Consider the following 26,088-nt stretch of genomic DNA (forward strand, 5'->3'; position numbering starts at 1 on the left):
TTCATTTCTCTGAATGTGATGCAAGGGAGAGCTGAAACACACTTTTGAATTCTCAAAGAAGAATAAACTAATGTCAGAAGTTCCAACAGCATGCAACAACAATTGAGTAGTAATATTAGAAGATTTGAATTGCCCTTCGGGATTTTCTGTACTTGCCGGCACATGGGACTGAGAGTAACCTTTTTTTATTCCTTTATCAGAGTTACAAAGCCAAAGCTCAGTGTGGACAAGGGCAAACCCCTAATCCAGCTCCTTACCTGCTCCAAAAACCAATTCAAATTGAATCCAATTCATGGCCCCCACAAGAGCGACATATCAGATCCAGGCATTACACCTGGCCTCACGCTAAATCTTAGCCAAAAAGCCGAGAAGTGATGACTGAAAGTAATCTTGAGATTACTACCTATGAAGTTCTGTTTTTCAGTCTATCCTAGCTCCTGAAACTGTGACTGACAGGCCTGAACACTTTCTTTTCTTATCATTGGCTTCAATATGGATCCTGACTTCTGGCTGTTCACCTTCTCCTTGCAGAATACCTTGTTCAAACTCATTGATATCCTAGCACGAGGGAATTATGTTAACAGTTACAGAAACTCCTCTTCATGCCACTGACTATCAGATTTTCTGCGCCTACTGTATTTCTACTCCTTCTACAAGATTTCCGTGGCACATTCACATCTCCCATGGTGCCAGGGGTTTGGTTTTGGTTTACTGCATTCCTCCAAGGAGTCCGCATCCTCCCTGGTATTTAAAACTAAAAACTGAGTAAAGGCTGTGATTAGTTTGATGAATGGCTCCTCAAACTCTGAATCATTGCACTGGAGATTTTGCAATTGGTGGCACTTCCTGCACATGCGCCTATCTAGTACACATGAAGTGTCCTGGAATTCCCACATAGAATAGAATGCTTGCAACGGTTCCCAGCTGGCTTGCCATTGTGATCAACCCAATAACCTCTATCTAATAAGATCAGTAAAGCACTTGACACTGAACTGTTTATTAAAAAAAAAATTGAAGTCTAAGACTCTGTAGCACTAATCCGCAAATTCTAAGAAACTGACCTGTGGAAAAAACTGAGATAGTGGACTCGTGAACAGTTGATTAAAGACATTTGAAATTATGTTTATGAACCATTTTTGGGGGAAACCACTATCTAATGAATTCGAACACTGAAAAATGAAGACTTTAATGAAAAAATTAACCTGTACCTATCACCCACCCATCTGCTTGCTCCACAGCAATGGTATCAGTTTTGATTTCTTCTATTTCTGCATTCAGATGGCTTGCACTCTCCACTCATAGTCTGTCTGCCACTCTGTTGCCGTTTCTTCCACTTTTGTCTGTTTTCATCTCTCACCATTTCCCCATAGGCTTGTTCTTTGCATTCTTATTAGATTCTTGCACTATTTCCCCATAGATTTGTTTCTTCCACACTGTTTTTCTTTGAACGTTCCCTCTCCGCAATCACGAAGCAAAGAATAGTTGTTTCTCCAGAAATTCCCTTTTGCAGCACGTGATGTATTTTGATCCCAGACCAGACCCCAATAGTGGCTAGGTTAATGGACCGAAACCCCATTATTTTATTTTATTTTTGTAAGACTGTGGAAAGAATACTTTGCTCCAGGAGTGATTGCACAAAGAAATAGGGATTTGGTATTTTAAAACAAAACTTAATTATTAACACAATATCACACCCGGAAAATAGCTCAATTACCCCTGAAACAATACTACTTAATACAGTAAATATAATACCCTGAATTACTATCTCTATTCTTACAGCTCTCAATCCATCCCACATCCCAATGGCACAGGTTAATACCGGCTTCCCAGAACGGATTTGGCACCTGTTAGAACCTCTGGCTGGATGCCTTCAAAAAGCTGCTCCAACTGGTTTATTTCAGCTTTCCCCTTGTCCTCAGACAAGTCTGCACAGCTTTTAATTCTATTATTCTTTTTAAAAACAACATCCTCCTGTGAGAGCAATAGGCTGTGTGTGTGGTCTAAAAGGGTAGCTAGATCAAAACTCCATTCAGAAAGAGGAGATTCACTAGGTTGATCCCAGAGTTGAGGGGATTAGATTATGACGAGATGTTGAGTAGACTGGGACTGTACTCATTGGAGTTTAGAAAGATGTGGGGGGGATCTTATTGAAACATATAAAATTATGAAGGGAATAGATAGGATAGATGCGGGCAGGTTGTTTCCACTGGTCGGGGAAAGCAGAACTAGGGGGCATAGCCTCAAAATAAGGGGAAGTAGATTTAGGACCGAGTTTAGGAGGAACTTCTTCATCCAAAGGGTTGTGAATCTCTGGAATTCCTTGCCCAGTGAAGCAGTTGAGGCTCCTTCTTTAAACGTTTTTAAGAAAAAGATAGATACCTTTCTAAAGAATAAAAGGATTCGGGGATATGGTGTACGGGCCGGAGAGTGGAGCTGAGTCCACAAAGATCAGCCATGATCTCATTAAATGGCGGAGCAGGCTCGAGGGGCCAGATAGCCTACTCCTGTTCCTAGTTCTTATGTTCACCCAACTCTCCTTGGAGAAAGCTCCATCCAGCAATCACAGCATCTCGCCAAGCTTAAAGCAAGTTAACTGCCCAGGCTGCAAACACCCACTCCCAGGGACTCTCCCTAGTCAAACAACATTGCTTTAGCCCAGGCTGAAAACACATTACTCTGGTCAATTTCACCTCTGGCTCTTAAAAGCTTTCTGGTCTTGCAAAACAAGATTATTTTTAAAAACATGATGTCAGGCAAACACACTCCCAGGCTTGTTAACCCTTAAATTGCCAAATGTTTATAATATATTAAAATCCTGCATTCGTAACAGATGCTTCCTTCCCACAGTAACCATATGTGATCTAGTTCTTTGGTTAATTGTTCTTTGGTTAATTGTATCAGAGGAACATCAAATGAGTTAACGTGAGCTGTAAGTGCCAAATTAACTCAGATATGTTGAAAATATTAATGCCTTCATTTTTTTTGTCTGTCTTTTAGTTCCACATTGTTGGCATTTATTATGGAATTACTGAAGAACTCAGTGGCTATGCAAGAGCAAATACTCTCTTCTAAGGGCTTTCTTGTCATTGGGTTTAGCCTTGAAAAGGTAAATATTGCAATAATATAGCTTATGGTGCACTGTTTTAAATAACCAACTTAATAGAATTAAACCCAAATTAACTTGAGGAATGGACTATTAAGTACATTGTCTTATTGAACATATAATTATTTTACACAGAATTATTTTAATAAAACACCATAACCTCATTTTAAGGCCTAATTTTTAAGCTATCTTAGTGTTTTGTAAAGTCTTACAATTTAAAGTGGAAGGTAGCGTCATTAAAAGATTAAAGCCGATGACTAATATGCATACTCCAAGTCCTCGTTGTTTCGTTATTTGGGGCAGAATGGGTTTAAAAAAAAAGTCAAACCAAATCTGCAGCTTTCAAAATTTGGCTTGCTGAACCAACTTATAATACTGTACCGATTTGGTGCAATAATGAGCTGCTTTGATATTTCTCTCGCATGTAAATAAGAACCAACTTGCATTTGTATAGACCATTCACATTTTCACGCCATCCCAAAGTGCTTCACTGCCAGTGAATTTCTTTTGAATTATAATCAATGTTGTGATGTAAGCACGTTTGTGCACAATATCCCAGAGATAAATGGCCAGATCATTGTTTTTCTGGTGTTGATTGAGGGATAAATGTTGGCCAAGAGCCAGATGAACTCTGTACTCCCTTTTGAATAGTGCCATATGATTTTCATGTATTCCTGAGAGGACAGATGCGACAATTAAATCTGCCACAATTATTGCAGCACCCTCCATAAAGCCCCTTTTATTTCTGGATTTGTACCTCTTCCTACAATGTGGCTACTGTGGGGACCGATAAACTACATCCACCTTTGTTTTGTCGCTATTTCGTATCTCCATCCAAACTGATTCTACATTTTGATCCTCTGAACCAAGATCCTCTGAACATTTCTCACTACTGTATTGATTTAATCAATTATGAACTGAGCACCCCACCTCCTTTTCTTTTCTTCCTATTATTCAGAAATGCAAATACTCTTGAATATTCATGTCTGAGCCCTGGTCACTTTACAACCATTTCTCTGTAATGGCTATCATATACATGATATGGAGATGCTGTCGTAGGAATGGGGTGGGCACAGTAAGAAGTTTTACAACACCAGGTTAAAGTACAACAGGTTTGTTTCGAATCACTAGCTTTTGGAACTCATCTGATGAAGGAGCTGTGCTTCAAAAGCTAGTGATTCGAAACAAACCTGTTGGACTTTAACCTGGTGCTGTAAGACTTCTTACGGCTATCATATACTAATTTATTTCTGTTTGTGCTATCCACTAATTCCTCCTGTTAGGAATGCTACATGCATTCAGAAAAAGTCTTTAAATATGACTTTTTGACCATTTCTCTACTCTGAACTTATTTGTACTCTGATGTTTATACATTTTGTCCCTTTCTGGTTATAAATTCCCATAATACTAGCCTGCACAGTGCTTTCATAGAATCATAGCATTTGCAGTGGCGAAGGAGGCCATTCTGTCCATCGAGTCTGCACCGGCCCTTGGAAAGAGCACCCTAGTTAAGCCCACGCCTCCACCCCATCCCAGTAACCCCACCTAACCTTTAACAACAATTTAACAGAGCCAATCCACCTAACCTGCACACCTTTAGACTGTGGGAGCACCCGGAGGAAACCCGCACAGACGGGGAGAAAGTGCAAACTCCATACTGTCACCCGAGGCTGGAATTGAACCCGGGATCTTGGAGCTGTGAGGCAGCAGTGCTAACCATTGTGCCACCATCCCGTCCTTTTGTTTTTGTTTTTCCTTTTGTTTTATATTGCCTCTCATTCATCCTATCAAAACCTATCATATTATACTTCTCTGCATTAAATGTAATTTTCCAGATGTCTAGTCATAATACCAGCCTGTGTCCTCTTCAGGTCCATCGCTACCCACGTCACAGTACATAACACTGCAAATTTTGTGTCATTCATAAATTTTGCAATTGTGCCCTATAAATCCAAGCCTAGGTCATTAATATACCGTTTAAAACAGTGGTTTTTGTACCGACCACTTGAAAACCAACTGTATAACATTACTCTAGTCCAAAAACCAACCATTCACTGCTGTTTCCTGTCATTCAGCCACCTTCATATCCATGCTGCCACTTTCCCTTTTTTCTCAGGAGTTCAACTTTACTGGCAACTCCATTAAATGACACTTCACCACACTCCTTTTGGAAGTCCATATACGCATCAATCACAATACCCTCATGAACCATCTCATTACCTCAAAAATCTCAATCAAATTAGTGAAACATGATTGGCCCTTAACATGCACGCTGGCACTCCATAATTTACTGCTGCCCTGGATTTTGGTTCTAAAACTTCCCCACCACCAAGGTTAAACTGATGGTGCTTAGTTGCTGGGTTTAACCATTACAGTTTTTTAAACAAGCTTGTAATATTTGCAATTCTCCAGTTCTCTGGCACCACCCTCCACATCAGGAGGATTGGAAGATTATGGATCGTACCTCCACAGCTCGTGCCCTTACTTCCTTCAGCATCATCGGATACATCCCATCTGGTCCTGGGGTGACTGCTAGTTTTGTCCTTTCTCTTTGACTTTCCAAATCTCTCCTGAAATGATGCCCCCCCTCTCCCCCAACTATTTTGTTTAAACTCTCTCTACAGCCCTAGTTATACAATTTTCTAGGGCATTAGTTCCAGTACAGTTCAGGTGAAGACGTTGCCAACAGTACAACTTCTTTCCCCAGATGACTCTGCCCCACGAATCAAACCCATTTCTCCCACACCAATCTTTGAGCCATGTATTCAAGTTGTTGATCTTATTTGCCCTATGCTAATTTGTTCGTGGTTCAGATAGTGAACCAGCGATTGTGACTTTTGCTTTATAATTTAGTCCCTCGCTGCTCATGCTCATTAGCAGATTCTCTTTCTTAGCTGTACCTATGTCATTGGTATCCACATGGACCATAACAACTAGATCCTTCTCCTCCCACTCCCAAGTTCCTCTCCAGCCTGAGGAGATAGAAACATACATAGAAAATAGAAACCGGAGGAGGCCAGTCGGCCCTTCAGGCCTGCTCTGCCATTCATTATGATCATGGCTGATCATCAAGTTCAATACCCCGATCCTTTTAGCCCCAAGAGCTATATCTAATTCCTTCATGAAATTACACGTTTTGGCCTCAACTACTTCCTGTGGGAGTGAATTCCTCAATTCACTACTCTCTGGGTGAAAAAATTTCACCTCACCTCAGTCCTAAAAGTCCTCAAAATATGACTCTTATTTCTGGACTCCTCCACCATCGGGATCATTTATTCTGAATCTACCCTGTCTAATCCTGTCAGAATTTTGTAAGTGAGTATGAGATCCCGTCTCACTCTTCTGCACTCCAATGAATATAATCCTAACTGACTTAGTCTCTCCTCACATGACAGTCCTGCCATCCCAGGAATTAGTCTGCTGCACTCTCCATAGCAAGAACGTCCTTCCTCAGATAAGCGTACCCTTACCCTTAAAACCAAACAGGCAATACAACCTTTGGGTCTCGTGCTCTTCGCTGCAGAGAACAGTACCTATCCTCCGAACTGCATTATTCCCTATTAGAATTACATTCCTTTTTTACTCCCCACCTCTTGAAAGACTCCCTGCACCATGGTGCTTGGTTAGTTTTCCCATCCTCCCTTCAGTCTCTGCTCTCACCCATGTAAGCTGCTAGAACATCAAACCAGCTGGACAATTTCTAGGGCTGGGACTCCTCCATTGGTGCCTTCATGGTCCCTAAACCAGCCTGTACATATGAAGTAGCTTAACTAGTTATGGTGTATGAATTTAATTCATACTTCCCGGCCCTGACTTAAACTGTTGCCCCTATTTAGGAAGATAAAATCTTAAAATTTCTCACTAGCCAATTAGCTACTTGCTCATCTATTTAATGCCTTTGAACACTCACCAGCTACAGGACACTGAAAAAAATGTGTAAATGCAGCACCTCCTGCCTCCCTGCAGCAAATTCGCACTGACATAAAATGACCAATTTAGCACTCGTACCTCAATGCTTTGTGTTTGGCACACTGTGCTTCCACACTCAATTTATTTACTGCAGGCTAAGTATTCTTGTTGTAATGTTTTCCTTTGGTAGGATACTCCATCTAGTGGTCTAGCTGAAAATTGAAGCATAGTGAACATTTGGGGTGATTATATATGAACTCCACAAGTTACCTAAGTCAGCGACCTTGTGTGGCTAGCAGTGCATTGTACCTACTGTGCTGTTTTATGGCTAATTAAATTTACTACCAGCAGGCTAAATTGGGCAGCAGTTACCAGGCTAGTTCTGCTCAGTTGTGATGTATTCAGTTTTGAGTTCATTTCTCATCAAATATTGCACTAATCAAGGAACCATTATTTGGATATGTTGTATTTTTCCAAAATTAAAGGTCTAATCTTGACAAAACATGTATGTTAAATTTTTGCAGCTTGAGTGACTTCATTAGAAATTGTTGTCCATATTTTTGAAAGACATATGATTCTTGAAGTGTTAAGGGTAATTGAAAAATGAAAGCAATGCATTTATTTCAAGATGTTTGTGATTGAAATTCAGGCCGAAGTGGCCTTTTGTGTTCACTTTTCTTAAGCATGCAAACTCAGATGCCAATTTATTCATAATTCTTCAAGGAGTGACTAATTCTTCTTGAAAGGAGTGTAATGTATGAATATATAGAAGTGCACTATAGCCTGTGTTCTCAAGCCAATTGTGGAAATAGAACATTCCTTGTGGTGAAGCCTCACTTGCTGTTTTTGTTAATAAATTGGATGTAAGAATGAAACAATCTATTGCATGTGGAAATGTATACATATGTATAAATTGTTTAAAAACTGAGACATGTTCAATATCTGAAATCCATGTTTTTCTGCAGTCTTCCAAAGTTCATATCACCAGAGTTGTATTGGAACTGTGCTTGGCTTTTGCCAAGTATTTGAGTAACTTGCAGAATGGTGGCCCTCTGCTCAAACAGTTATGTGATCACATTCTTTTGAATCCTGCTATATGGATCCATGCTCCAGCCAAGGTGAGCGTTTTATTTATTTTTCTTTTTTTAAATGTAGATATATTTAAATTTTACAATATCGCCAATATACCGCTCCAAAATTTATAACTAAGTGTAGTTGAGTACAATTTACACCATTAACCTCAAAATGCTAAGAACAAATAGCTCTTTCAATTTAACTTAACTATGCCTACAACTCAAGTAAAGGTTGCATTAAAATGGCTGCATTTTCTTTGATACAGTTTGGATGCAGGTGAAATAACCGTTCTCTTTATTGAATTGAACTGGATTCATTTGACATTTCAACCAAAGAAGAGTTAAATTTAATTATGCATGTTAATCTTTTGAGTATATTGCTTTATGAAAACTTTTAAAATGTAGATATATTTATGTTTGCCATACATAAAAACTTCCCATACATAAGAATGTAAGAAATAGGTGTCGGCCACCCCTCAAGCCTACTTATGTCCTGAACTCCATTTTCCTGCCTGCTCCCATGACACCTTTGCCAATCAAAAATCAATCTAACTCAGCCTTGAATATATTTACTGACCTACCCTCCACTGCTGTATCGATAATATATATACGGCTAATCCCTAAAAGTTTAAAACTGGACCTTTGAAAATGACATGCCATGTCTGGCGGTGACCATTGAAGGAGAAGAGCTAATCTGGCTTTAAAGAAGAAATTTTGCACCTTGCTATCTCTGAAGAGATATTAGTAGAACCAGAGTCTACTAGCTTGCTGAGACAAAGGGGCTGACAACCTTCTTTTGAACTTAATGATTGGAAGAGTAACAATCTCAAAGGGAAATGCACACTTGTCAAAGCTAGAATGGAGAGGTGGGAGTCATGTGATAAGACCCCCCCCCCCCCCCCCCCCCAAAAAAAAAAAACTGGGACAACCACTTATACTGTAAATCAGTCTGCCATCTTCCATCGACCAGGCAGCAGCACTGAAAAGGATCTCTATTTGGGTTTGAATGCTTGAACCCTATCCTCTCTTATACCATTTCATGCAAGACTAATTCTCTACATACCTATCTTATCATGGAAGGCATCTCCAACATCAGTTTACAGTCTGCTGACTTCTGAGGGAGGGCTATGGACTTCGGTTCTGGACCCAAGTTAAACAAAAATTCTTTGTTCTGTGGTCTTCAGTCTGTAAATCTTTCTTTCTAATTTTTGTAATGAATTCACAGGGGACTATGTAGCGATTCCCCACGTTTTGACTGTGCATGAACAAGCTAACCCTCTTAGTTCACCTTATCTCGAGTTTGCTGTGAGATTATTGATAGAAATTGGATTACATCAAAACTGAGTTGAGAAATATGCCACTGCTTATAAAGGGGGAAATTAAAATCAAAACTCATTAGTTGCAGGTGGGTACTCCGAGAAGAAATCAGTGCAGTTTAAATTAAACCCTCCCTCGTATGTAACAACACTGAAAACATAAAAATAGTAGGGAACCAAGGATTTAATGCAAGTGAGGAACTTAAATTAATTACTATTAGTAAAGATAAAGAATTGAAGAAATTTGTGACCAAAAGCCGACAAATCTCCTGGACCTCATAGCTTCATGTCTGGTGCTCTAAAAGAGCTGCGGAGATGGTGGATACATTGGGCACATGCCGGCTGTTCACACCAGTGGGATATTAGGGTCTCAGGCCGGCGCAGGGGTTTCCCGGCGTCAAGGGGTGCAGTCACTGGGAAAAATGGTGGGGTCAGTAACACCTGCTGGTGGGCCGCCTCCACTGCGGAAAAACACGTGGCAGATTGATCGGCAAATCCCGCACATTGTTTGTGATCTTCAAAATAATTCCTTTGATTCTGGCAAGATCCCAGTGGATTGGAAGGTTGCAAATGTATTCAAGTTGAGGCCTTGGCTATCTGTAATCTATATTAAAGTATCCAAGCTTGCTGGCAATGCAAAACTAAGTAAGAAAGTAAGCTGTGAGACCACAGCCTATAAATATATATGGACAGATTAAATATGCAAGAAGGTGGCACATGGAGTATAATGTTTGGAAATGTGCGGTCATTACTTTGGTGGGTAGAATAGGGAAACAATTTTTTTTTTAAAGTTTAGGGAACTTATTAGTTGGTTTTCTGGAGGATTTGAGTGTCCTCATACATGATGCACCAAGTTAATATACACGTAGAGTAAGCAATTAGGACGAGTGTTATGTTGGACTTTATTGCAAGGGGTTAAATTACAGGAGTAAAGGAACCCTACTGTAATTATGTGCAGGACTTTGGAGTAAGACCACAACAGGAGTACTGTGATCAATTTTGATGTCCATTCCTAAGGAAGGGGTGCAACTAAGATTCTTTGGATTGATTTATAGGATGAGAGGGTTGTCCTATGATGAGAAGAATGGGTCAATACTCTCTGGATTTAGAAGAATGACAGGTGAATTTATTGAAACAAAATTCTTAATGCTTGTCAGATTATATGCTAAGATGCTATTTCCCTGGGTTGGAGCATCTAGGACTAGGGATGGGTATTAGGGGTATGCCATTTGAGACAGCGATGCAAATAAATTTCTTGTCTCAGGTTGTGAATGTTTTTTTTGATTTGATTTATTATTGTCACATGTATTAGTATACAGTGAAAAGTATTGTTTCTTGCTGTACAAACAATGCATACCGTACATAGGGAAGGAAGGAGCGGCTGCAGAATATAATGTTACAACTTTAGCAAGGTGTAGAGAAAAGATCAACTTAATACGAGGTAGGTCCATTCAAAAGTCTGATGGCAGTAGGGAAGAAGCTGTTCTCGAGTCGGTTGGTATGTGACCTCAAACTTTGGTATCTTTTTCCTGACTGAAGAAGGTGGAAGAGAGTATGTCCGGCGTGCGTGGGGTCCTTAATTATGCGGGCAGCCTTTCCGAGGCAGCGGGAATTGTAGACCGAGTTGATGGATGGGAGGCTGGTTTGCGTGATGGATTGGGCTACATTCATAATCTTTTGTAATTTCCTGCGGTCTTGGGCAGAGCAGGATCCATATCAAGCTGTGATACAACCAGAAAGAATGCTTTCTATGGTGCATCTGTAGAGGTTGGTGGGAGTCGTAGGGGACATGCCAAATTTCCTTAGTCTTCTGAGAAAGTAGAGTAGTTGGTGGGCTTTCTTAACTATAGTGTCGGCTTGGGGGGACCAGGACAGGTTGTTGGTGACCTGGACACCTTAAAAACTTGAAGCTCTCGGCCCTTTCTACTTTGATCTCATTGATGTAGACAGGGGCATGTTCTCCACTACGCTTCCTGAAGTCGATGACAATCTCCTTCATTTTGTTGACATTGAGGGAGAGAATGTTTGGAATTCTCTATCCTGGAGGGTGATGAATGAACAGTTGTTGAGTATATTCAAGACTGAGGTTAATAAGTAGTGTATTTGATTCCAAGGGCATTTTGGAATATTGGAGTCTGGTGGGAAAATGGAGTTGAAATTGGCAATTAGTCATAATCTTATTGAATGGTAGAACAGCTCAATGTGAAACAGCATAAGGTAGAATATGGACCACTCCTGCTCCAATTTTTTAAACTCTTGCTTTCTTAAGCATTGACCCATTGTTGCTGTACAGTTTGTGGTCATCCCCTGAAACAGGCTCATGTCTCAGCTGCCAAGCATAACTCAGCATCTTCAAACGATTCTCTTTCTAATATTCACTACAGTAAACATCTACATGGCATCACTCTCCAGTGATTCTTGCTGGAAGCGCACAAGGAGCAGTTAACCTACCGGATTTTTCTTCTGCCTACCCTGGGCAACCAAGAATAATTGTGGTTTCTTTCCTGTCATCCTGGGTGTGAACTACCAAGTCAACAATGTCTGAAGGACTGATTTAACCAACTGAGCCACGAGGCAGCCAGCTATCAAGACAAAAACCACTCTTGACTGTTAAAGATCGTTGCGTACAAAATGCCAGATACCTCTTCCTGTTCTTTCATTTTGTTTTGGCACAGAACTTTCCCTGGCCAGAAAAAGCAGGCAAAATTTGTTCTCGGATCTTTCCGACTTTGAATTGATCACTAAAGTGCCCAACAGGAACAGGTGTACTAGTGGAAGCCCTCCTTGTTAAAAGCGATGATCTTTTTCTTCTTACAGAGACGATGCTGCAGGATAATATAGATTGGGTCTTGAATATTGAGAGATTCATGACATTTAGGAAGGACTGGAAGCTGGAGGGAAGGCTCTGTTAATTAATTATGTTGTTGGGGTGACCCAAGTTCACAAAACCATGGAGAAATATGGCAGTGATAACATTTTATTTATGAACTTTGTAAAACAGACAAAGGAAAGTTCATAAAAAAGAACTATGTATTTTGGTATTCTTTGGACACTCATTTTTCTCTGAACTGGACTGTGCTGCAAATGTCTTTGAGTTCCTTATGGGTGTTTCAGCTCACCAATTGAAAGTATTTTACAATGCACTCAACAGTTGAGTTCTTGATTGTAGAATCCTTTGTTGGTCATGGTCACACATCTAATAGGTTTTCCTTCCTATTTACTTTAACCTAGGTTCAGCTGCAGCTCTACACCTACTTATCCACCGAGTTTATTAGTACAGCCACTATTTATAATGCAGTCCGAAGAGTTGGTACTGTGTTGCAGATAATGCACACTTTGAAATACTATTACTGGGTAGTGAATCCTCAAGATCGCAGTGGTGTTGTTCCCAAAGGCCTAGGTAAGCAAAGACTTTCTATGATTAATCAGATAAAAGTTTACATTGTGGTCGTTTATTTTTTTCTGCCTCCTCTAGTTATTACGCATGAACAGTGATGTAAGTAGTGCATCTGAGGCAACCTATCTGATTCAGCACCACTGAATTTGCTAATCTGTGAAGTCAATTCAGCACAGGTGCAACCAGAAATTCAGAGCACTGTAAAGAGAAACAAATCTTGTTTGGGGGCCCTGGCAAGGAATAGTTGAAGAAAAGTTTCCAGTATATTGAAAACTATTACTTTCGCAAAAAGTAAATTTGGTTGGAATTTATTTAACGTTTATTGAAGAAGGAAGCACATAAGGTTACCTTTTTTGATATTGAGGCCAGCTGAATTTGATGTTTAAATTTATTGTACAGTGCAGGGATATCTTAACTGCTGGTCTGAGTGCTCAAAACAGGCCATTTCAGAACTGCGTAAGCAGCAGCTTCATTAAGGAAGCATCTTACAAGTAGTTAATGTAAAATGATTGATTTAAAACCTTCGTTTCGGACTCTTTTTCCTGCTTACAAACCTAAGGTTTTAAATTTAAGGCAAACATTAAAGGGATGAAAAATAAATTGATCATTGTAAACTGGGCTGAACTGTTAATAGGTAAATTGTGGGAAGTATCAACTGTAACAGGACTTGGGCTAGCAGATCGACTGCAACAGGACACTGGTAAGCAGAATGTGCAGACAAGTGGTAGGTGGGAATTTAGTAGTGTGAGGTGATGGTGCATTTTGGAAGAAAGGACTGAGGCAATATGGACTAAATGACACAATGTTAAAGAGTGTACAGGGACAGGAAGTCCTGGGGGTTCATGGCATACATCTTTCAAAGTAGCAGGGCATATTGAGAGGCTAGGATGCAATGCATCAGGAACATTGGGCTTCATACATCGAGAGTCGAGTACAAAAGCATGTTTGTTAACCTTAGTAAAACTCTGCTTAGGCGTTCAACTGCAGTAATGTCCAGTTCTGATCACACTTCAGGACGGATCCCTTAGAGAGTCAAGAGGAGATTTAACATAATGGTTGCAGAGATGAGGGAATTTAGCTGCAACGTTGGGTTGAGGTTGTTTTCCTTGGAACAGAGGAGGCTGATGGAGATATGCAAGATTTTTAGGTTTAGGTAAAGTAGACACAGAAAAGCGGTTTCCATTGGCTGATGGCACAAGGACGCATATTGGAGGACACCTTATCTTCTTTTAAAAATAGAGTAGTATTGATCTGTGAGGGTAATGGAAGCAGAGACTATCAATGATTTTGAAAGGAAATTGGATGGGCACTTGAGGTAAATAAACTTCCTGGGCTATGGGGCTAGAGCGCAGGAATTGGACTGATTTGATTGCTCCGCAGAGGGCAATGGACTGTATGGCCACCTCCTCTGCTGCAATGACTCTGACTCTTTGATTCTGCACTTTGTTACTTGGCAAGAGGTCAATACAAAACAAGTGCAGACCTCAGAGGCAAATACTTCACTTGTGCAGTTAACAAAGAGGCAAATACTTCACTTGTGCCATTAACCACGATTAATAAATGAGGTAAGAGACCGTATCAAACTGAAAGACAAAGCTTACACAAATTCAAGGCGGAGTTGAAAGCCAGTGGACTTGGAAAGCTATAACAACCAACGAGGGCTATGAAAACCAACAAGGGGTTACACAGAAAGTAGTCAGGTACAAAAAGGAATTGCAGCAAATGGTTCTTTAAATATATTGAAAGAAAGAGTGGTATTGAGGAATGTTGGCCCATTAAAGATGGATGCACCAGTCCATCCCTTCTAAATTATTGATATAGATTCCGAATAGTTGAGACCGCAACTCTGATCCCCTTTGCTGTCCAATAGTTAGAATTTACCATGTGGTCTTATTTTGTACAGTAATCTTTGATGTGGCACCTTATCGAATGTCATTTATAGATCCAACAGAATATATCTGGTTCCCTTTTGTCCACCGTGCTCATCACATTCTCAAAGAACTCAATACATTCGGCAAACAAGATTTCCATGGCCAAGCTTTCACATAACCATGTTGATTCTATTTTATATTGCTCTAAATGTCCCGCTACTGCTTCCTTAATAATGGATTCTAGTATTTGCTGATGGCAGGTGTTAGGCTACCTGGCAATAGGCTTTCTGTGTCCCCACTTTCTTGTACAGAGGTGGTTGGTTTTCACAAATGGAAACTGTAAAACTAATCAAGCAATTACCTCCCTGCTTACCTTATTAATGCCACTCAACTTAAGTTTTCAGGTCTCACAGTGCCCCTCTCCTTCTCTTGGATTACTCCTTGATCTGTGAAAGATCACCACAGCACCTCTTTCGAGCATACATAAGTCCTGAGTTTGAAACTCTGTCGAAGCTCTTCTTCTTCAAGCTATAACTCCTATTTTCTAGGTGAGCAAAAATCTCCTGTATTTATGCTAGCTGGAGTTCCAAAGATCTGAGTCCGGACCTGCTGGCTAGGGAACCAGTTGTAACTAGCCATTTCTGCATCCACCCCCCCCCCCCCCCCCCCCCCACCCCACCTCCTCCGTCCCGTTAACCTCTGCCGCCTTCCTCCCCTTGCCCTCTGCGTCCTCCCTACCCGCGCCGCCTGCGCCCCGTCTCCCCTCGCCACCTGTGCCCCGTCTTGTCGCGCCACCTGCGCCCAGTCTCCCCTCGCCACCTGTGCCCCGTCTTGTCGCGCCACCTGCGCCCAGTCTCCCCTCGCCACCTGCGCCCAGTATCCACTCGCTGCTTGCGCCCCCTTCTCCCCTCGCTGCTTGCGCCCCCTTCTCCCCTCGCCACCTGCGCCCCGTCTCCCCTCGCCACCTGCGCCCCGTCTCCCCTCGCCGCCTGCGCCCCGTCTCCCCTCGCCGCCTGCGCCCCGTCTCCCCTCGCCGCCTGCGCCCCGTCTCCCCTCGCCGCCTGCGCCCCGTCTCCCCTCGCCGCCTGCGCCCCGTCTCCCCTCGCCGCCTGCGCCCCGTCTCCCCTCGCCGCCTGCGCCCCGTCTCCCCTCGCCACCTGTGCCCCGTCTTGTCGCGCCACCTGCGCCCAGTCTCCCCTCGCCGCCTGCGCCCAGTCTCCACTCGCTGCTTGCGCCCCCTTCTCCCCTCGCTGCTTGCGCCCCCTTCTCCCCTCGCTGCTTGCGCCCCCTTCTCCCCTCACCTGCGTCCCCTTCTCCCCTCGCTGCCTGCGTCCCCTTCTCCCCTCGCTGCCTGCGTCCCGTCTCCCCTCGCTGCCTGCGTCCCGCCTCCCCTCGCCGCCTGCGTCCCGCTTCCCCTCGCCGCCTGCGTCCCGCCTGCCCTCGCCGCCTGCGTCCCGCCTGCCCTCGCCGCCTGCGTCCCGCCTGCGCTCGCCGCCTGCGCCCCGCCTGCCCTCGCCGCCTGCGCCCCGCCTGCCCTCGCCGCCTGCGCCCCGCCTGCCCTCGCCGCCTGCGCCCCGCCTGCCCTCGCCGCCTGCGCCCCGCCTGCCCTCGCCGCCTGCGCCCCGCCTGCCCTCGCCGCCTGCGCCCCGCCTGCCCTCGCCGCCTGGATGTTCCCAAGTTTTAGATTCACCCACAAATGGAAACTTCCTTTCCACACCCACCTTGTCAATACTGTTTATGATCTTATATACTTCAAGTCACCCCTCACTCTTCTGGACTCTACAGGAAACAAGCTCAGCCTTTCCAACCTATCCTCAAGACAATCCACTCATTCCAGATATTAATCCAATCAACCTCCTCTGAACTACCTCCAACGCATTTACATCTATTTTAAATAAAGGGACCAAAACTGCATGCACATTTGAGGTATAGTCTCACCAATGCCCTGTATAATGGAAGCATAATATCCTTTTATGTCCAATCCTCATGTAATAAAGGATAGCGTTCCATTAACCTTCTCGGTTACATACTGCAAGTGCATACTAACGTCTTGTGCCTCACGCACGAGAACACCTGGATCCCTCTGCACCTCAGAAAATTCTGCAGTTGTTCTCTGTTTAAATAATACTCTGGCTTTTATTCTTCCTGCCAAAGTGAGCAACTTCATTCTTTCCCACATTATATTCCATCTTCCAGATTTTTACCTACTCACTCAATCTATCTACATCCATCTGTAAACTCCTTATATCTTACAAAATACTTTCCTACCTATCTTTGTGTCATTGGAAAATATAGCTACCGTTCTTTTGCTCCTCTCGTCTAAGTCATTGATGTAAATTGTAAAAAGTTGAGGCCTCAGTACAGACCCCTGTGAGATTTCACTCATCACATCCTGTAAATCAGACAAAGACCCATTTATACACACTCTTTTCTGCCAGCCTGGCTGATAAGTTATCCCCTACACTGAGCTTTTAATTTTTTGCAATAACCTTTGATGTGGCATCTTATCGATGCTTTCTGGAAATACAAGTACAGTACATCTACCTGTTCCCCTCTATACACAGCACTCCTTCAAAGAACGGTAGTAAATTTGTTAAACATGATTTCCCTCTCTTAAAACCATGCTGATTTTTCCCCCAATTACCTTGAGCTTGTCCAAGTGCTCAGCTATAAACTCCTTCAGTGATCAATTCTTCCAGATATCATGCTAACTGGCCTATAACTTCCTGTTTTCTGCCTCTCTCCCTCTTGAATAAAACGGTCACATTTGCTACTTATCTGGTGGAACCATTCTAGAATCAAATGAATTTTGGAATATTAACGCCAAAGCAACTACTATTTCTTTAGCCACCTCTTTTAGACCCAGCATTAGGACCTGGAGATTTTGTCAGCCCACACTCAATCGGTTTGCTCAGATCTGTTTCCCTCGTGAATGTAATTTCACCAAGTTCCTTTCTTGTCTCCACCTCCCAATTTACAGCTATTACTGGAATGTTTTTTGTATCATCTACAGTGAATACAGAAACAAAATATTTGTTTATTTCATTCACTATTTCCTCATTATCTACTTTTAACTCCCCATTCTCACTCTCCAGAGGACCAACACTCATTTTAAATACCTGTAGAAATAGTTGCTGTCTGTTTCTACATTTCTAGCTAGCTTCCTTGCGTATTCTAATTTCTTTCTTCTGATTAACCTTCTAGTCATTCTCTGTTGTTCTTTATATTCTGACCAATTATTTGACTTGATGACTGGCATGTTTTTTTCCATAAGTTTGATGCTTTCCTTAACGTTGGCTAACCATGGATGGTGGTTCCTCCCTTTAGAATCTTTCTTTACAACAGGAATATAGTTATTCTGAGTATTGTGAAATAGCCCCTAAATGTCTGCCACTGCTTCTCTATTGATCTATTCCCTAGCATTGTATCCTAGTTAATTTCAGCTAGCTCAGCTTTCATTCCCACATAGTTGTCCTTATTTACGTTTCAAAACTAGTCTTAAACCAACTCTTCCTCCTTTCAAACTGGATGTTAAATTCTGTCATATTGTGGTGGTTGCTACCTATGTGTTCCTTTGCTCTGAGGTCATTAATTAATCCTGTCACATTACACAATACGAAATCTAATATAACCTTCTCTCTGGTTGGTCCTAGAATGTGCTGTTCTAAGAAACAACCTTGAACTATTGAGGGAGTTTGAAACTATCTGATGCTTCTTCTGTTGAAGGAAGGCTTCATTGACATGGATCATTATTTTAAAAAATTGATTGCATATAATCTTAAAGGTATTGTTTTTTTCTCTTTCCAGATGGACCCAGACCAAACCAGAAGGAGATTCTCTCCTTGCGGGCTTTCTTGCTATTGTTTGTGAAACAGTTGATAATGAAGGTGAGAATCCGACATTTAGAAATGTAATGCTGTCCTTGCCATGAAAAATAGTTCTGTATGCAGACTAATGTGCCAAATAGCTACTCTTACAAGCTGCATTTTTTTGTCAAACCTATGTTGTATCTACTTTGAATCCCCAGAAATTCATTGGGATACTTTTGCTTCTGATATCATACTGCAATATTTTTCACCTTCACAATGTTTTTTCCAATTCTGTGAAGGTGTGAGTTGGGATAGTCGAATAAAAGATCTCTCGAAATTGAGTATATCATCTTGAGTGTTGTAACTTCCCTTCTTTATTTAGATAATTTAATTAATGGATGGATGCATACTCCCATGTTACTCCACCAGACTCTTGTCTAAGAAGCACTGCTAAACGTTCGATTGGGAGATTATGTATTGTTGCTCGTTTTAGCCTTAGTTTATTTGCTCTAATTCTGTCACCTTTGCTCTTGAGTCGCCAGGTATCTTTCTGATACCGCCACGTGGTTCAAGTCCGAGTAATGATTATTAATCCAGCACACCGCTTAGTAAGAGTTAAATCAACGTTCATTTATTATATACAGCAATTAATACTTATACAATAATTCTACTTCTAACCTACTACCTACCACTAACAGGCCAATACTTAACTTTGGAAATGGCCCACCAGGTCAGGGAAACGAATGGCCTTTCGAATGGGTTCTGAGCCTGCGGGATTCAAAAGCTGGTACAGGTCGATAGGCAGGAGTGTCTATCTGGTAGCGATCGCTGGAGTAAAACTTACGGTTTCTTTCAGCAAGGGTCTCGAAGGGTGCGGAGAGGAGAAGAAGGGCCGATTTGAACTTGGCCCCTATTCTTATAGTCCCCAGGGGCTTCCCGCCTCTCGGGGCGGACCTTGTACCTGGTTCCAAGTGATTGGACTTGGTCCCAATCACTTGGTTCGATATGCTCCAATACTGGAGCGATTCCTTGATCGAGGGGTGGTCGTTTACCTTTCTTTGTGTCAGCTCCTGCTGGCGCCGAGTCTGGGTCGGCTTTGAGTTGCTAATTTGTAGCAATTGTTCCCGGGGATGGCTGCTTAGTATGCAGATTGCTGGGGTGTTGTGATGTTGATGGCTGCAGGTATCGGTTTGGTCTGGATTCTCCAGAGGCGAATACACTGTTTTACCTGCAGCTGTCTGTTTGAGTCCTGTTGGCTGATTTTCCCATCACCCTCTTCCGTTCGCCATTTTAAATCGGCGTTTGGCCATTCTAATCGGGAGTCAGCCATTTTACATGGCTACAATATAAGGAGGTTTGACATAAATTTTGAGATAATGATTGAGAGTAATATAACAAAGAAAGACCAAAGTAGTAGATTGGAAAAAGGCTAACTGACAGAATGACACAAAAGCAAAATACTGCGGGTGCTGGAAATTTAAAAAACAGAAAATGGTGACACATTAGCACAGTGGTAACACTGTTGCTTCACAGCGCCAGGGACCTGTGTTCGATTCCCAGCTTGGGCCACTGTCTGTGCCGAGTCTGCACGTTGTCCCAGTGTCTGTGTGGGTTTCCTCTCGGTGCTCTGGTTTCCTCCCACAAAGTCCCGAAAGACATGCTTGTTAAGTGAATTGGACATTCTGAATTCTCCTTCAGTGTACCCGAACAAGCGCCGTAGTGGGGTGATTAGGGGACTTTCACATAACTTCATTGCAGTGTTAATGTAAGCCTACCTTTGACACTAATAAATATTATTAGTATTATTCAGCTGGTCAGGCGCATCTGTGGAGAAAGAAGCAGGGTAATGCGGAAAGTTAGGGGAAGATGCCACGTGGTGACGCCAAAGTGGAGGTGATAGAAATGGTAGAGAAGAGAATGTTCAGAATTCTAAAAGGTGTACCGCGACACACGGAACTGGGGATTCAAGTACACAAATCTCAGAAGGTGGTTGAGAGCAGTTAGAAAAGCCTATGAGACTTTGGGCTTCATAAATAGAGGTATTGAGTACAAAAACAGAAAAGTGATTCTGAACCTGCAAAAGTTCTGGTTCTACCACAGCTAAAAAATTGTGTACAGTTCTGGTCGCCACACTTTAGAAATGGTGAGAGGGTCCTTGAGAGGATGCAGAGTTTATTTTTCAGTATGGTTCCAGGGATGAGGGTTAGATTGGAGAAGCTGGGGTTGTTCATCTTGGAGCAAAGATTGAGCAAGATTTGATAAGAGTTGTGGAAGATTGACAGGTTTAGGTAAGGTAGTAGAAAAAAACTGATGGTACGGGACTCGGGGGTCACAGATTTAAGGATTTGGACAAACAGGTATACGAGAGGTGCGAGAAACAACTTTTTTTTAAATCCGTGAATCTTGCGGCCTGTGTGGGTGGTGGAAACAGATGGAAAGTGATTTCAAAAGGAAACAAAATGAATTTAGAGGCAGTGGTGAATAGAGCAGGGGGTGGGACAGATTAGACAGCTGCACTGACAGAGCCGGCTTGAACTTGTTGGCCTAATGTGCCCAAATTAGTCCATGACTTTCTGAACATGAAGGCTGGTGGGCAGAATAGAGAATAAGGGAAATCCTGTTGTGGCTCTGGTTGTGAGAAGAGGTGGGGGCAGAAGTGGGTATTTGTTGGCTTATCCCAGAAATGAAAACACAGATGTTGAGGAAGGGATGGGAAGTTTAACCATATGAAGGTGAGAGAAGGGTAAAATTAGAAGCAAATTTCTAAGTTTTCCATTTCAGGGTGAGAGCAGGAAAGGGCACCAGTGATCTATTGGCAGAACCAAATGCAGATTGGGTGAAACATTTTTATTCAGTCCACGAACATGACCCCAAGCTGCTGGTAGTCTGTAATTGTAATTCACCTGCTTGCTCTCACGCTGACCTCTCTGGAACAATGCAATAAACCGAGGGCAATGTAAGCTTGAGGAACAGCATCTCATCTTTTGATTGAGCATTTCGGACTGTAATATCTGTCGCATTTTGTTTCCTTTTCCTTTGCATATTTCTGTCTTACTCCCGTTTTTACTTCTGGATGGCAGTTGTTCGATCATTCTGCCATTCCCACCTGTTGGCGCATCTTTTGTTCCTTGTTCCATTCATAAAGTAGTATTTGCGCAAGACAATTAAGATAGGAATGAGCTCACTCAGGAAATAACAAAATAAACTAATACTGTAATAGTAGGGACACTGAACAAATAATTTGTCACAGATTTTGCAGAAGAGGATAGCTGAAGGTACTGCAGTTGATATTCTCTGTACATGGAATTCTGAATATTGGTTAGTTGAGAGCAGATGTGGTGCATTATGTGAATCTACAGGGTGGGGTACAGTGTAAATTCTCATCTCCTACCTCATAATCCCAGTCGATCTTTAGGCCTTGGTTGTATTAGGGATTGCACTAAAAGTGTGAAGATTCATAGCTATTCTGATTTATTAGCCTATATTTTCTCAATTTCCAAAATACACCCAAGCAGCTTGGGGAACTGAAAAATTTATCATCACAAAAAGTTTCAGCCACTACGGTTTGTGTTACTGTTAATCTACAAAAGCAGCTTCTCCGTAATTTATCATTGAAATAAAGAAGCTCATTTGAGTAGGGTGTGTGTATATATGATCTGTGTATTTTCTAAACAGAAGTACATCAAGGAGTCTTAAAGATTCTTCTAAAGCTTGGGTTTAGGATGACAATTAGATTTACTTTCATATTTTGATATCTGAACTGTTTGGTATTGTAGTTTTGTTTTATAATACTCAATGTATTGTAATTTTGCTGCTTTTATGGATAAATCATGACATTTGTCTTCACATTTATGACATTCTCTCTAAATTCTTACAGTTTTTAATCAAAATAACCTGATTTCCAGATAAGGGCTTGGTGGCTAGCTGCTAAGTGAAATTAACATAATACTAAATAATAGGTGATTTGGAATCAGTAACCATTTTGTACACAAATTTAAACCCACAAATTCCATTGACAGATTTGAAAAATATCTAGCAATTCAGCTGTTGTATTGTGATTTTAAAAAATGATTTGATGCAATTAATATTTTATCAAATATCAATTTTCACTTTTTTAGGATCATGGTATTAAGGAAGATGAACTGCAGAGTATTCTTAACTACCTTCTCACCATGCACGAGGTAAAATAACACCAAGCACTTAGAAATACTTAACTGAGACTTGGCAAAGTGTACTGTATGGTTATAATTTCTAACCACAGTGTGGTTCTAATCTACAAAAAAATTGTGATGGAAATTTGTTGGTCGCAAGAATCTTCAAAAAATAAACTATATACTTATTCTGGTTCAGAATAAGATGTGCGATATGATACATGATGTTAAATGTGTCTAAGCCTAACTTTGTGAGGGACCATGGATTGGGGACGTTTGAGAACATTGGATTTTGGTTGGGTTCGTCTGTGTAACAAACTGGAGGTGTTGTACTCGGAGGGGGGGTGGGGTGGGGGCACTATGTGTTCCTGTGAGCCTGTTATGTTTTGTTTTGTTTTTACTACCCATTCTGTATATTTAATTGTGTAAATGTAGAGTTTTATATCTTTTTTGCCTCCTTGTTTTGGGGGGTAATAATGTTTGAAATATAAAAACGTGTGGGGCTTGGTGTGGCATGGGGGTTGGGTGGGGTGGAGGGTGGAAGGGTGCTTTGGCACAGGAAGTTGATCTTTTGCCTTTGGTGGGGGTCATCCTACTATCAGGTGGCTGGTTAGCGGAAGGGAAGTGAGGGGAAGAGCTGTGGCAGGGAGGGGTGGTTAGGTTTTTTGCGTTGTGTTGGTCATCTTTGTTTGTGGCTTGGGTGGGGATGGTGGGCCTGGGGAGGTGGGACATTTTGTGTTTGGGATGGGGAGGGTGAGCGGGTGACATCGTGGAGCAGTAGGCGAGGGTGGAATGGTGGCAGCCATCTTGAGGGGACCCGGGAGGTGGGCGTGACATGGACCTGGGGAAGTCCATTGAAATGTGGATATGGTTGATCAGGGGGAGTGGGGGTGGAGTGGAGCCCTCTGACCAGACTGGTTGTGGATCAGATGAGATTGAGGTAAGGGTGAGTGGAGCAGGTGTTTCTTTCAGGGTTACATATGAAGATGAAGGGGTTGCAGTGCTGATTAGTAAGAAGGTGGCTTTTTCGGCTAGTAGCATAGTGGGTTATCCAGGGATAGGTATGTGATGGCGAATGGGAGGCTGGAGTGTTCGCCCGTGGTGATGGTGAACATCTATGTCCCCAACTGGGATAATGTAGATTTTATGAAGGGAGTGCTGGCGAAGGTTCTGGACCTTGACACGCACCATTTGATTTGAGGGGGGCGGTCGGGGATGGATTTTAAGATTTTAATACTGGTCTTGATCCTAGACTGGATTGATCATGTCCCAATTCCTTGATTGTGTTGGCAATGGCGAGGGAATTGTTGGGGTTTATGGAACGGATGGGGGATGTGGACCAATGGCGGTTTGGTAGGTTGAGGGCAAAGGAATTTTTGTTTCTTCTGCACTGTAGGGATTCTATGTACATTGGGTATATTCCTGGATCAATTTTTATTTATTTTTTGTCACGGACAGGACGTTGTTGGCGGGGGTGATTGAAAGGAGTACTTGGAGTTTGTGGTGTTGGATCATGCACCACACCTTGTGGACCTGTGTATGGAGAAAGGGGGTTCCCAGCAGCCACAGTGGAGGCTAGATGTGGGGTGGTTGGCTGATGAGGTGATCTGTGAAAAGATAGGTGTGGCTATACACACTTTTGTAGGGCTCAATAAAAAGGAGGTCTCTGCTACCATGTGGGAGGTGCTGAAGGCAGTAATTACGGGGGAGTTTATTTTGATTGGGACACATGGGGATAATGTAGAATGATTGAAGAGGCAAAGATTGGTGGAGGCCATAGGTGATGGATCGGAGGTTTTCGGCAGCCCCTGAGAAGAGGTTGTTGAAGGAAGGAGCTCCAGATGGAGTTTGAGCTTATGTCTACGGGAAAGGCAGTGGGGCAGCCGTGTCGGAGTGGAGGGTTGCTGCACAAGCATGGGGAGAAGGCCAGTAGGTTGCTTGCGCACCAGTTGAGGCGGCAGGTGGCGAGGGACATTGGGTGGATGAAGGATTTGGAGAATAGGGTGGGTGCTGAGTTAGCAAAGGTGAATGGGGTATTTGAGAACTTCTACTGGGGGCTGTACAGGTCTGAGCCCCGGCCGGGGGGGGGGGGGGCTTTGGCATGAGTCGTTTCTTGGATGGCCTGGACATTCCTTCGGTGGAGGAGAGGAAGATACAGGGGTTGGCTGCCCTGATTGGGCTGGGGGAAGTGACAGGGTATGTGGGTTAAATTCGATCTGGGAAGGACCTGCGTCCGGACTGCTTCCCAGCAGAAATCTATAAAACTATGTTCAGAACGGGGGCATCTTTCAGTGGATATGTTTAATGAGTCGGCTGGCAAGGGGGAGCTTCCGCCCACGCTGACACAGGCGGCAATTTCACTTATTTTGAAGAAGGATAAGGACCCAGAGGAGTGTGCATCATATTGTCCAATATCGCTGTTGAATGTGGATACAAAGCTATTGGCTAAGGTGTGGTGACACGCATGGAGGATTGTGTGCTGGGGATGATCGACGAGGACCAAAAGCAGTTTATTTTTTAAATTAAATTTAAAACCAACAAAACAATTTTGAATGCCCAATTATTTTCCAATTAAGGGGCAATTGAATGAGGCCAGTCCACTTAACCTGCACATCTTTGGGTTGTGCGGGTGAAACCCATGCAGACATTGGGAAAATGTGCAAACTTCACACAGACAGTGACCCAGGCCGTGATCGAACCCAGATTCTCAGCGGCGTAGGCAGCAGTGCTAACCATTGCGCCACTGTGCCGCCCTGACCAAATGGGGTTTATGAAGTGGTAGCAGCTGTCAGCTAACATTAGGAGGCTGTTAAATGTGATTATGATGCCCTCGGAGGGTCAGGAAACAGAGGTGGTTTTGTCAATGGACGCGGAGAAGGCGTTTGACCGGGTTAAGTGGATTATTTGTTCCAGATGTTGGGATGGTTTGGATTTGGCAGGAATTAGTGGATTGGATTAGGGTGTTGTACAGGGCCCCACGGCGACTGTTTTCATTAATATATTAGCTTGGGGTATTTCCGTCTGCACTGGGGAACGAGTTTGTCTCTGTTGGTTTTTGCGTTGGCGATCGAGCTTTTGGCAATGGTGCTGGCTCCTGTGGAGTGGAGGGGTATTGAGGGTGGGGAGCATTGGATCTCCCTGTATGCAGACGACCTGTTGTACGTCACTCTCTGGTGGAGAGTATGGATAGGATTATGGTGATACTGACAGAGTTTAGGTCTTTTTCAGGGGTATAAGCTCAATGTAGGAAAGAGCGTGGTATTCCTGGTCAATGCTCAGTTACAGGAGAGTTCTTGGTGAAGTTGCCATTTCGACTGGTTAATCAAGTTGTCGATATTTGAGTATATGGGCAGTGCTTAGTTAGGCCCAATTGCATAAGTTGAATTTGGCAAACTTGCTGGAAGGCGCGAAGGAGGATTTTAGGAGGTGGGATGTTCTTTCGCTGGTTGGGAGGGTCCA

At 42.7% G+C, this 26,088-nt stretch overlaps 1 protein-coding gene across 2 annotated transcripts in view; it reads left to right on the top strand.

Annotated features, from left to right (window-relative positions):
- LOC140408621 (lipopolysaccharide-responsive and beige-like anchor protein) overlaps nt 1-26,088 on the top strand; it is a 1,704,725-nt gene that overhangs the window by 146,727 nt on the left and 1,531,910 nt on the right. For both annotated transcript variants that reach the window (XM_072496077.1, XM_072496078.1), the window contains exons 11-15: nt 2,998-3,106; nt 7,978-8,130; nt 12,633-12,801; nt 18,477-18,556; nt 22,597-22,659. In XM_072496077.1, coding sequence (XP_072352178.1) covers nt 2,998-3,106; nt 7,978-8,130; nt 12,633-12,801; nt 18,477-18,556; nt 22,597-22,659 — 574 coding nt within the window. The remainder of the gene's footprint in view (nt 1-2,997; nt 3,107-7,977; nt 8,131-12,632; nt 12,802-18,476; nt 18,557-22,596; nt 22,660-26,088) is intronic.

The sequence above is a fragment of the Scyliorhinus torazame genome, chromosome 3 (assembly GCF_047496885.1).
Source record: "Scyliorhinus torazame isolate Kashiwa2021f chromosome 3, sScyTor2.1, whole genome shotgun sequence".
NCBI classification, from domain to species: domain Eukaryota; kingdom Metazoa; phylum Chordata; class Chondrichthyes; order Carcharhiniformes; family Scyliorhinidae; genus Scyliorhinus; species Scyliorhinus torazame.